At 41.8% G+C, this 12,878-nt stretch overlaps 1 protein-coding gene across 2 annotated transcripts in view; it reads right to left on the bottom strand.

Moving 5' to 3' along the window:
- Nucleotides 1-2,433: 2,433 nt before the first annotated feature.
- LMO2 (LIM domain only 2) overlaps nucleotides 2,434-12,878 on the bottom strand; it is a 165,987-nt gene continuing 155,542 nt past the window's right edge. For both annotated transcript variants that reach the window (XM_078148766.1, XM_020963949.2), the window contains exons 2-3: nucleotides 9,596-9,811; nucleotides 2,434-3,452 (exon numbers count right to left, since the gene is read on the bottom strand). In XM_078148766.1, the coding sequence (XP_078004892.1) occupies nucleotides 3,233-3,452; nucleotides 9,596-9,811 (436 nt within the window). In that variant the 3' untranslated portion in view covers nucleotides 2,434-3,232. The remainder of the gene's footprint in view (nucleotides 3,453-9,595; nucleotides 9,812-12,878) is intronic.

The following is a 12,878-nucleotide window of genomic DNA, read 5'->3' on the forward strand; positions in this document are numbered from 1 at the left end:
GCCCAAGGTCACATGGGTGATAGGAGACTCAATTGTAGGTTTTCAACCATCATGTAACCTGCATCTTCACGTGCTGATGTTTTTCAGCAATTAATCTGGGCTATGTCTTCATAAAAAAAAATTCAATAATAAGCAGGTGGTGGGATCTAACCAGCATATAATTGTTCCAGTTGATGGCACACAAACCAGTTGTTGAGATGGCCCCAGCACAACTGAGAAATTGTTAAAACACTTGCCTGCACTTAGCAAGCTCTACCTATGCCATATATAATTATTCAACAATCAATCTCTATCTTCAACAGAGTTGTGCTCTCTATTAGACTGCTCCTAATGGATTGCCTTCCTAACTTGAGAAAGGGCCAATTTAACCCTCCCGTCTCTCCCATCCCCCATATGCATACACCTCTCTGGGGAGCCAGAATGCATGAAAATTAGTTTTGTTTTAAATAGGCCACGTTGTACCATCAAACTTCCTGGCCATTTTCGGCATTTTGCAGACTAAGAGAGTCCTGGCTGTCTAATTATTCTGCCTGCGGAGAAAAAGATTAATCAGTAGCTTGGTTGAGGTTGGGAGTTTTCAAGGCGGCATTTCATAGTTCATTTATCACACTGGTACCTTACAAGTTGCTTATTTAATTTTTCTTTTTTTGGTGATTAAGCATGTAAATTCTTCCTTACCTCCCAACAATAACCTTATGAAAGAAATCAGCCTTGTAGGGAGGGTACCAAGGTCCTCCCTCTAGAGGCCAGAATGAGTGGTCAGCAGGGGGCACTCTGGATCAGTCCACGGGCACTGTCCAGGCCCTGAGGTGAAAGGCTACACAGTCAACATCTCTGAAGGTGTCTTGCTTTATGAGTCTTCCGACTAAAGTCCTTTTAAGCACTTGTAATAAAATACTCCGAGATCCCTGTCTCTGAAAATCGAAGTGTCAAACTCAGCATCTTTGCCACATTTCAAACTGGGTAATTACCTTCCCTCCCAAAGGAAACCTTATTTTATATAGTTGTGTCCTTTCGAGGTTACTGGCTCCCAAGGGCAGTGATTTTGGCTTTTTTAGATGTTTTCTACAATACAAGGACAATAATAAACACCTAACAATAACAATTTAATTAAACTACATCCCTTTGAGCTAAATGTTGACCTGTTATGTGATTGCTAACAATATAGGTATGTGTCTGCTTGGCCTAGACTCTGATGGGAAGAGAAAGTCCCAGTGGAATGGACCAAATAAGACATTTGTTTATTTTCTTGTTTTTTGTTCATTCTTTCCTGAGGGTCCAGACCTGTGGTTTCATCAGTGTGTACAATTCCCTCTATCCATCTGGAACTTCATAGGATTACAGACTAAGAACTAGAAGGACCAGAGAGGTCATCTAATCTCACCCCATTTTATAGATGAGCAAACTGAGGGCCAGAGTAATTAAATGATTGTCCAGTCACACTGGAGGCAAAGTTGGGATTTAAAGCCAAACCCAGCCTTCTTCCCACTTCACCCTGATGCCACTCTGCCTTAGAGCTGCCTTGTCCATTAGAATGGGAACTCCTTGAAGGCAAAGTTGGTTTCTTGTTTTTGTCTTTTTTTTTTTTTGCTTTCCCCTGTACTTAGCACTATGCCTGGCACCATAAGCACTTTATGAATGTTTACTTTTATTATCCGTGGTCACACAACCAGTATGTACATGTCAGAAGCGGGATTTGAACCCAGGTCTTTCTGATTCTGATGCCAAATGTGGCTGATGAGGATTTCCAGGCCTTGAAAAATTAAGTCATCTGCCAGAGGACACACAGGTTATTACTGGCAGAGCTGGGACTCAAACTGAGGTCTCCTGGTGCCCAGTCCAAGTGTTATTTCCATTCTGCCATGTTCACTTTCCAACTTTCTCTATATTGCAAAGTATGCAAATATGAATGGCAGAATGCCCTTGATTCCCAAACCCTCCTCCCCTCCAAGTTGTATATATGATTATTTCTTCCACATTGCAGGAGTCAGAAGTGTAGTGCCCCTGCGATCTGGAAAAATCTGTGTAAAATTTTTTGACCCTCCCTTTTTACCAGAGAAGAAGTCTGAATTTTTTCATTTTCTTTTATGGGGCGTTTACAGTACCTTGCTGTAAAATTTCGGTTGATATTATATAATACCTAGATTTTATGTACTTCTGAGTTTCTAAACTTTTTGTGTCATCTGCTGGCCTTTGTGTGTGGTCTGTGGCTTCTGCAAAACTCCCCCAAAAATTCCCATCTAATTTCTTATGCCAATCTGCCATATTTCAAAAATGCGATAGGAAAAGTTGCAACGTGGAAGGGATAACTGTATTTTGTGAGAAGTAGCTGTGGTGTGGCAATCTAGAAAGACCTGGGTTCGGCTAATAAATGACATGGAATTGAACTGTTACTTCAAACTAAGATATCATCTGAAGAAATGACGCAGCGTCTCAGTCTGTCATTTTTATTAAATCTGCAGGGTTTTACTACACACAACAAATACTTTATCGATATAATCTAAGATAATAAAATAGTTGAACAACTCTGCTTAGATTTACATTTGTATAGAAACAATCTGTGAAATCCTTCACCTTGAACAGAGGTGTCTAAAAACAGTGGTTCACCAGCATTTTATCTATATTTAGGGAAGGGTTGTGGTTAAAAGTTGCAATGAACATTCCCAACTGAAACATGTCCCCATGCAAATGCGTTTCCCATACGTCCAAAGCTTAAGGCCTTGGGAAAATGGCCAAGAAAAGGGATGGCCACTCTTTTCTTCCTTCGTCCTCCCCCAGTGTGAAGAACAGGGATCTAAACGGGGTCACTGGAAAAGCCCCAGGGAAGAAACATAAGCAACCAATTGCACGTTTCTCATTTGCAAGTGTCAAAGTCAGGACAACTTTTTATACAGATAACTCACTATCTGCAGGTATAAGATCCCATTATCTGCCCCCCACCCAACCTCCCCACACCTCAGCTAATAATGTCAGTTATTACCAGTAGACTTCCGCTAGAAATTCTAAGAGTCAGCATGTTTAAATCTGCGTTCCTTGCTCCCATGCAGCTCACTCTGATGCTATGCTGGGCTGCCTGATAAGGGCCTATGGTTCCATCCCTAAAGAAGCTACCCCACCCCACCCCTATTACCCAGAGTGCATAGCTCAGCGGCCCCCCTCCCCGTCCCCTTCCTATCGAGACTGTCGGTTTGTGTCATCAGCAAAGCGCCGGCCAGAGACTCTGGCCTCTTGCCTAGATCACGCCGTTGATTTTGGTCCATTCGTAGATGTCCTGTTCGCACACTATGTCTGAGTTGACCAGGAGATACCTGTCGCCAACACAAAAGTGCTTCTGACAGGCCGCACACTTGAAACACTCCAGGTGGTACACTTTCTCCTTCACACGCATGGTCATCTCGTAGGCCCGGATCCGCTTGTCACAGGAAGCGCAGAGGCCGTCTTGGCCAAAAAGCCTGAGGGAAGGAGGGAAGAGCCCCCAAACACATAATAACAAAGTGTTAAGGAGGCAAAAGAAACCCTGGGATAATAAAGGCTTGGGGATGGGTCAGGGCAATCTTCTCAGAGCAGCTTGGGAGAATCCTACTGGGCTAGTCATTGTGAAGAGCTTCCCAAGGGTGACCGATTTTTCTTAGAAATACGGAGGTTACCTTTCCTTCACACAGGGTCATCATAACAAAATTAGAGAGTCTAGGAAATTGTTACGAAGCCCTCTGTCTCCTCTCCCTTTCAGCTCTCTGTTACCCAGTGAGCATCCTCATATATTGTCCCAGGCCTCTCCACCCTGGAGGAAAACATTTGCTATGCTGGTTCATACCAGGATGGCTGCTTGCAATAATTTCTTCTTGACCCAGGAGCTCTGGAATTTGACTATAGTATTCCTGGGAGTTTTCATTTTGGAATCTCTTTCAGGAGATGATTGGTGGATTCTTGGTTCATACTAAGATGTCAGAGATTTAATATGGTAATGAGAGAGAGAGAGAGAGAGGCAGCTTGATACAGTGGGAAAAGAAGGTGAACTTGGGAGTAAGGAGAGAGCTGGTCTGAATGTGGCCCCTGACACTTAGGAGTTGTCCTAAGCCTTAATCTCCTTATCTGTAAAGTGGGAATAATAAATATCCATAGGGTTGTTACAGATCAAATGAAGGAATGTAAACTTTAAAGCACTATAGAAATATAAATATTTCCACCCTCATTCACTCAGGGGTGTTTGCATTAGAAAAAGAGAGAAATGTTCAACCCAAAGGAATAAATCTCTAACCTGCAATAGTGGGTAGGGGAAATAATTTTAGGCAGGAGTTGGTGCGGAAGGATGTCTAAGATTGTATTTTATCAGAGGGCAAGATTGGCCTTGGGTCATTTCACAAATCACTAAACTCAACTCGAGAGTCACCTAATTCTGGTGGGGAATAAAAAGAAATTCAACAGAAAAAACCAGCTCCAGTTAATCAGGTTTGTTTAGACAGAAGTGTGGAAAAAAACATCAGCTTTCCAAATGATGTGGAAGATTGGGAGATCTAATGTCCATTCTTCCTTGCCAGGAAGTTCCAGTGGAAATATCTCCTTGGACATTTAAATGAAGCTATACATCTGCAGGTCAGATTCCACTGTGATGAAAGCGTCACTTATTTCAAGCCAATGTAACAAAATTCCAATTTGGGTTTGACTCACTTTATACAATAGGATGTAGAGCTGGAAGAAACCTCAGAGATCATCTTTATATTCCTCCCATTTTATAGATGAGAAAACTAAGACACACAAGTTAAACAACCAGAAGCCTAAGATTACAAAGGTAGAAAGCAGGAGTACCAGGATTTGAACCCATTGCTCCTTTCAACCATATCCTGGTAACCATGCAGTCAAGTCAATAAGCATTTATTAAGTGCCTAATATGTGCCAGGGGCAGCTAGGTGGCATACTGAATAAAGTACTGAGTTTGGAGTCAGGAAGACTCATTTTCTTTTCTTTCTTTTCTGGCAGTTGGGATCAAATGACTTAAGCTAGTGTCAAGTGTCTGAGGCCGGATTCGAACTCAGGTCTTCCTGACTCCAGGGCCAGTGCTGCCTCCACTGCGCCACCTAGCTGCCCAGGAAGACTCATTTTCATTAGTTCAAATCCAGCCTCAGACACTTACTAGCTGTATGATCCTAGGCAGGTCACTTTAACCCTGTTTGCCTCAGTCTCCTTATCTGTAAAATGAACTGGAGAAGGAAATGGAAAGCCACTCCAGTATCTTTGCCAAGAAAACCCTGAATGGGGTCACAAAGAGTCAGACACAACTGAACAGCAAATAATAGGCCCTGCTCACAAGAAGCAGATGTAAGTAAACCAATTATTTTACAAACCTAATTATAATTCCAATTCAACATTCATTCAAGTGGCTTCTAGGTCCAAGGCCCCCATTAGACGGTAAGCTCATTGCCTTTCTTTGTATCTATAGCACTTAGCACAATGCCCGACACATAGTCAGCTCCTAACAAAGACTTGTTGACTCTTCTTGACTTGACTTGCCTATGTAATTGGTGATACAAAAACAAAAACAGTGCCACCTTCAAGGAGTACATTCTACCAGGTTTATAGGTCTTGGAGGAGTTCACTAATGGACTGCTCCTCTGCGATGAATCTCTTTGTAAAGCAAAGATGTTGTGGTTAAGCAAATAAGTGCTCCCTTGTTTTAACATCTGGCAATCTGTTTTTCTCAAAGTGTCACTAACCTATTCAATGAGAGTAGAGGATCCAAGAGTTTCCTTGGAATTCATTGCCATGGGACCTGACCTATATCGGCTTCTTAATCAAGAAATCTTAGTTGTGTCCCCAACTCCATCACCGTCTTGCTGAATGACTTTTAATAAGGCTTCGTTGAGAGGTTCAACTTACAGGAATAAAATTAGCTCCATCGTCCCTCTGGGTACTCCATTTTAGGAAGGACATGAATAGGCTGAAAAGTGCCCAGAGGGCATCCATGGTAGTAAAGGGCCTTGAATTCATGCCATATGAACTGGGGAGGTTTAGCTTGGACCAAGAGAAGACTTGAGTAGAAGTGGGGGTAAAGGGAGAGAGAAGGTGAGTTATATTTAAGTATCTGAAGGATTGTCATATGGAAGAGGGATTGAACTGGTTCTGTTTAAGCCTAAAGTGCAGAAAGCATCCTGGCAAAAATTAACAAAATCCATGAAGTATGTTGTTAAGCAAAGGCCTCAATGTTCTGGACCAGTCCCCCCTCAGGTTGGCACCTGCACCTCAATGTTCATTAGGCGCTCTCCCACGGCAATGAGAAAACCACCTCATAGCAACTGTGCTGATCTGGGAGGAAGAACTATGTCAGTTGGCCAGAAGAAGGAACTGGCTTGCCTTAGTCCTAATGCCAAGAATGGAAGGAGGCACTGTTGGACATCTCAAGCCATCTAGCTTGGGCCACAGTGACAGCACAAAGACACAGTTGTCCCCATCTGACTGGAGCCTCAAACACTTGAGGGTGAGTGAAGAGTTACTCAAGAAGTTTAGGGGCAGATTTCAACAGGTAACAATAATCAAATCCCTTTGTGCCAGGGCTAAAAACTTGAAACGAGAGTTAGTCAGCCTCTGGCATCAGGAGCTTTGTTGTCCATTCATTCATTCATCCCAAAACATCCCACTAAGTGCCTTAGGAGAAATCGATCTGGGGGAGGGGGTGTGAAGAAGGGCAGCTGCTCCTGTACCCCACCCCCCACCCCCTGCCCCGGGACTGGGCTCAATTGGTATTAGGAAGGGAAAACCATGGCAAGGAGTGAGTACAGGCCATGGCAGCTGTTGGAGCTATTTCTAAAGTTCTGCCTTAAATTCCAGCGGATGTTTCACATGAAGAAGAGTTTATAGGAGGCTAGCTCTGGAGATGAGAGGGACTTTGGAGGTCACGTAATCTAACCTCCTCATTTTACTTAGGCCTATGGAAGGGAAGCGATTTAGGCTTATAGACAAAACGTGGAAGGAACCTTGGAGGACATCTAATCCAACTCAATTATTTTACAGATGGGGAAACTGAGGCCCAGAGAGAAAGTGACTTGCCCAAGGTCACAAAGGTAGTAAGTTTAAAAGGTAGGATTTAAACACAGGTCCTTTGACTCCAGAGCCAGGGTTCTTTCCAATGTACCACACTGCCTCCACTTGTCTAGATCCTGCTGCAAATTAGCATTGTTTCAGGGACAGGTTTCCTCTACAGAAAAGGCTCTTAACTTTTTGTGTGTCGAAACCCCTTTGGCAGTCTGGAGAAGCCTACAGACCTCTTCTCACAATGAGGGTTTTCTTAAAAAAAAATTTTCAATGCTAACTTTGAGTTAGAAGTTAGTGAAAATAGATATAGTTTTCTTTTTCCTGTCCAAGTTCATGAACCCTTTGAAATCTCTCCAGGTTCAGAATGTCCGTCTTAAAGGAAAGGATGGCCAAGGCTATTCCCAAGTGATCATTTTGTCATTTTCTAGATGTTTCCTTTAACCAAACCCACTGCTGGGTCCATAAAGCAAAACCCAAGCTCGACAGTCTATGGCTCTATTATCATCTCAGAAGGAAAATTAAATAGTTTCTCTTGCCTCTGTCAGGCAATGGCTCTGCTAAAGCTCTCAGTTGCTCATTTTAATGATGATAATTTCAATATTAAATGATGGCTAGAAAAGCCTGAACTAACACATAGTTAATTAACGTGTTACCTGGAAAAATGGGGGGGGGAATTATTTCATGTCACTGAGACACGAGTTAATTAACTTTGGGATCTCATAGCCTGTTTTTCCTCTCATTTTTCAAAATAGAAAATAAGAAACCTCATAACATAAACAGCACTGGGTTTATTTTAGAGAATCATACAAAATCATAGAACCAGGGGTGGGAGTGGGGGAATTGGACCTTCTGACCTCTCTCTATAAGAATCACTTAAGATCCAGACAATTGAACAGAAATGAAATCAGGGACCCCAATGGGAATGATTTCCATTTTTACTTCCATCAATGACCTGGCAAACTGACTATAGGGCTTTTAGGATCTCAACCCTAATGGGATGTAAGCTTATGTAGGGTAGGGTTCATTTTTCATTTCATCTTTAAATTACCTCCCAAAGTACTTTACACATACATAATAGGGGCTTAATAAATGATCGTTGGTGAATATGGTGAAGGATGAGAAAACTTATGCGAACTGATGCAAGGTGAAGTTAACAGAACCAGGAAGACAAAATAATAATAATAATAATAATGACAGCATTTATATAGAGCTTTCAGGTTTACAAAGTGCTTTACATTTGTTTTCTCAACCGACACTCACAGCACCTTTGTGAAGTAGATGCTATTATTATCCCCAATTTACAGATTAAAAAACTAAGGCTGAAAGAGAAAAAGCAATTGGCCCAGGGCCACCCAGCTAGTGAGTACCTGAGGTAGGGTTTAAACTCAGGTCTTCTTGACAACTGCCCCACCTAGCTGACTGGGTAATAAGAAACAATGGTTCTTAACTCGGGGTCCATGGACCCCAGTGGGTCTATGGACAGATTTCAGGGGGTCTGTAAACCTGAATGGGAAAAAAATAACATCTTTATTTTCACTAACTTTCGATTTCCTTTGTAGTCATTTATCTTTTTTTAATATATGTTTAAAAACAGGACTCTTTACTGGCTGTGTGACCCTGGGCAAGTCAGTTAGGGCAGGGCTTTTTAACCTTTTCTTTTTTTTTGGCAATTGGGGTTAAGTGACTTGCCCAGGGTCACACAGCTAGTAAGTGTCAAGTGTTTGCTCTGAGGCTGGATTTGAACTCAGGTACTCCTGACTTCAGGGCCTGTGCTCTATCCACTGCACCACCTAGCTGCCCCAGGGCTTTTTAACCTTTAGTGGGGGGGGGCCCTTGGTAAAGCCTTTTCAGAATGTCTTTCTTTAAAAAAAAAAACAAGCAAACAAACCCAACTCAGGGCTCTAAAATGCAGAGGACTGCAAAGGAAACCTAAAGGTTAGTGAAAAGAAGGATGGTTTGGTTTTTTTCCATCCAAATTCATGGACTCTGAAGATACCTTCTTTCTCTAAACTTATGATATTAATATTATTCCCCTGCGATATCAGCACCATCAGGGACATTTATATAGATCTTTAAGGTTTGCAAAGCACTGTACGTATATTACCTCATTTGAGACATGAAAGTGCCAGTTACTATCAGCCTCATTTTACAGATGAGTAAACTGAGGCTCAGAGACTTGCCATAGCCACAAGGGGTTGAAGTGGGATTCGAACCCACATCTGGTTACTGCAAGTTTACTGTTCTATCTGCCTCCCTTGTGCCAGCCTCCTGAGGGTCAGATGGAAGAGATATGTCAAGTAAAATGAACTTCTGTGACATCAACTTGCTACCTAAACACGAAGCGTTTTTAAGCCTTCTTCTTGTATTTGACTTTTGGGGATCAGACTGGGCAGATGGACTTTATCATTAGCACACAAAAGGATCCAGGTGATTGGATGCTAGAGAAAGGTACAAGTTCACTGAAGGCCCTGGCTGCCTACTGGGGGAATCTCAGGAGGAGGAGGAGGAGAAAGAGGAGAAAGAGGAGGAGGAAAAAGAAGAATTGGCCCCCCAGGCCACAGAGCCTTACCTGAGATAGTCTCTCCTGCAGAGCTTCCGGCCCAGCTTGTAGTACAAGCGACGCCCCACTTCCCCCAGGCGGCACCCGCAAAGGTCACAGCTGAGGCAGTCCTCATGCCAGTACTGATCGATGGCCTTTAAGAAGTATCGGTCCCCTATGTTTTGCTGGCAGCCACCACATGTCAGCAGGGATGGCGGGATCTGTAGCACCTCGTCCACTGGCTCCCTAGAAAGGATGAGTGTGATTTGTGAACAGCATATTTTTTTAAATGTACTCAAACTGCTTATTTCTAGCAATACGGTGCAAAACTTTTGCACTCTCTGGAAGACATTTATACCTGGATTCCAACTGGCACTCTGATGAAAAAATTCTGGTCGTACATGGAGGTATAGCAGACAATACAGATTTGAATAAATTCAACAAATGAAAAGAAATAGGATGAGTAATAGAGTTTACAAAGAACTATTTGTCATGAATTAGTTGACTTTTCAAAGCTTAGTCAAAAGCTAACTAAAAAGTAAAACTCTCCTAATGAAACATAAAGTAATTACCTATGTATGAATAATAATCAGAAAATAATTTCACAGTGAAACATGGTTGAGGGTAACGGTAGTTTAGGCAAACCATCTGGCCATGAGATTTGACCAGGACCTATACAAACTAAAAACTTGAATGGAACCAGAGTGATAGTTCTTTTTCTGACCTTTATCTTCTGAGTGATTGTATTATTATCATCAAATCAAGTAAAAAATGTTTCAGATGTGCCATTTTGCTTTTGCAAATGAAACTTCACACGGTTTTTTGGTAGTTGGAACTCTCAATTCAAGTCTTTAAAGAAAAATCTTAATTATACACACACACACACACACACAATTTTATAACATTTTGAACTAGTCCATATCTTCCTCTTTTTGCACTTGATAGTATTCTGTTTTTTCCAATTACATGTAAAGATAGTTTTCAACATTCATTTTTGTAAGATTTTGAGTTCCAAATTTTTTCTCTCCCTCCTTCCCCTCCTCCTTCCCTGAGACAGCAAACAATCTGTTATAGGTTATACGTGTACAATCATGTTAAACATATTTCCACATTAGTCATGTTGTGAAAGAATTAGAACAAAAGGGAAAAAAAACATGACAAAGAAAAAACAAAAAAACCAAAGTCAAAATAATATGCTTTGATCTGCATTCAGACTCCATAGTTCTTTCTCCGGATGTGGATAGCATTTCCCATTATAAGTCTTTTAGAATTGTCTTGGATCATTGTATAGTTGAGAAGAGCTAAGTCTATCATAGTTGATCATCGAACAATGTTGCTGTTATTATGTACAATGTTCTCTGGTTCTGCTCACTTCACTCGGCATCAGTTTACATAAGTCTAGGTTTTTCTGAAATTTGCCTGCTCATCATTTCTTATAGTACAATAGTATTCCATTACATTCATATACCACAAGTTGTCCAGCCATTCCCCAAGCGATGGGCATCCCCTCAATTTCCAATTCTTTGCCACCACATACAGAGCTGCTATAAATAATTTTTGTACATGTGGATCCTTTTCCCTTTTTTATCATCTCTTTGGGATACAGACCTAGAAGTGGTCTTGCTGGATCAAAGGGTATGCACAGTTTTATAGCCATTTGGGCATAGTATGAACTGCATACTTGCTCTGCCCCTCTGAAACCAGCAGCGGCTGATTGGTCTGCCTGGCATGGGAACTATTTCCAGGATGAGCAGAATTCCATCCAAGGACAAAACATGCAGATTTTACTTTCTTTTTCAGGTGAGTCTAAGGCGAATGGATGGAGTGGTCTGGATATATCTCAGCTACATTGGATTGACCACACCACTAATGAGATCCATTTAAATGTTGAGTATTGGAGTATTCAAGAGGAAAGGTTGGAAAACACATTTCTTGATAAACTGGCAGGGCAGAGGGATCGAGAATCTTTAGTTTGTTTTCTTTCGTTTTGTTTGGGGGAGTTACATATTAAACCAAGAGCAATCCCTGGGAAAGTGACCAAACAGCGCCTTTTGGCAACATTGGTGGCACGCCAATGGTGCCCACCATCCACACTTCCCTACTTTTTTCCAACTCTTTTTCCTGTATCTCTCCCCTTCTCCTCCTTCCCTCTCACTCTCTTTCTTTATCTTACCTCCTACCCTATTTATGTCATAAGTATACAAGGGACCTCCATGGGCACTGCTTGGTACAAACGGATAGCACTCAAGACTCCTATGATCGTAGATTTAGAGTGGGAAGGGGCCTTAGAGATAATCCAAGTCCAAAGTCCTTATTTTCCAGATGAGGGAACTGGGGCCCCAAGAAGTTGGGCAACTTGACACCCAGGTAGTGTCAAAGAAGGGATTTGAACCCAGACTCTCCATGTCCAAATCCAGCACTCTTTCCATCGTACTAGTCTAAAAGAGAGGCGATCTCCTCGAGAAGAGAGTAAACGTTTGAAAATGCATGAATAGTTAAATGCCCCAACGTCATGGCGGGCAGAGGAGGGAAGGTGAGGAAAGGAGAGAGGATGAGATAAGGAAAGGCTGCTTTCATATTTAAAATTGTATCACTCTTGGTTTCATCCATCGCCACTTAGACATTCTCCCTTCCCAAATGAGACAATATTAGTAAAGCGTTTTGTTCAGTGCCTAGCACATAGCAGGTACTTAATTACATGCTTCTTCCCATATTTTACGAGCCCTCTCAACCTTACAAAGGTCATACCAAAATCTTCAGACTATAGAACATGATGAAAGTCAGACAAATTGCTCTCTCTTGAAGTTAGCTTCTATGTGCTGATCTATATACATTTTGTACCCCAACTCAATGGTAGAGCTTATTTTTTGTTTTTAATTGAATCCCTAGAGACCTAGGACAGCATTGAGCCACTAGTGAATGCTTCAAAAATGTTCAGTTGAAGACTACCAACTAATAGACAAGTATTTACTAAGGGTCTACCATGTGCCAGACACCGTGGAAGTACCTTCTACAACAAAACTGATCTATTTCAGGAAAAAAAAGAGTGGAGGGCTCCTAGTACCACTGGACAACAGAGTAGGTGTGGTCTATGGTCTATTTAAACGCTTGTTGACATGACCTCTTTACAGAGTGTTCTTTGGACCCTCTCTGGGGCCCAAATCACATTTTTAAAAACCTATTAAGCTTTTAAAATAGGCTCAGTTTGTAACTGCCCAATTCCCAAAGTGAATTCCCCTCCACTTACTTAAGGAGGCTAATCTCAGTCTCCCAGTTTTGTGGACCAACCATTCCGTGTCCCAATTTGTCCAAC

Source organism: Phascolarctos cinereus, unplaced genomic scaffold, assembly GCF_003287225.1.
Source record: "Phascolarctos cinereus isolate Bilbo 61053 unplaced genomic scaffold, phaCin_HiC Scaffold_9;HRSCAF=440, whole genome shotgun sequence".
Classification (NCBI taxonomy): domain Eukaryota; kingdom Metazoa; phylum Chordata; class Mammalia; order Diprotodontia; family Phascolarctidae; genus Phascolarctos; species Phascolarctos cinereus.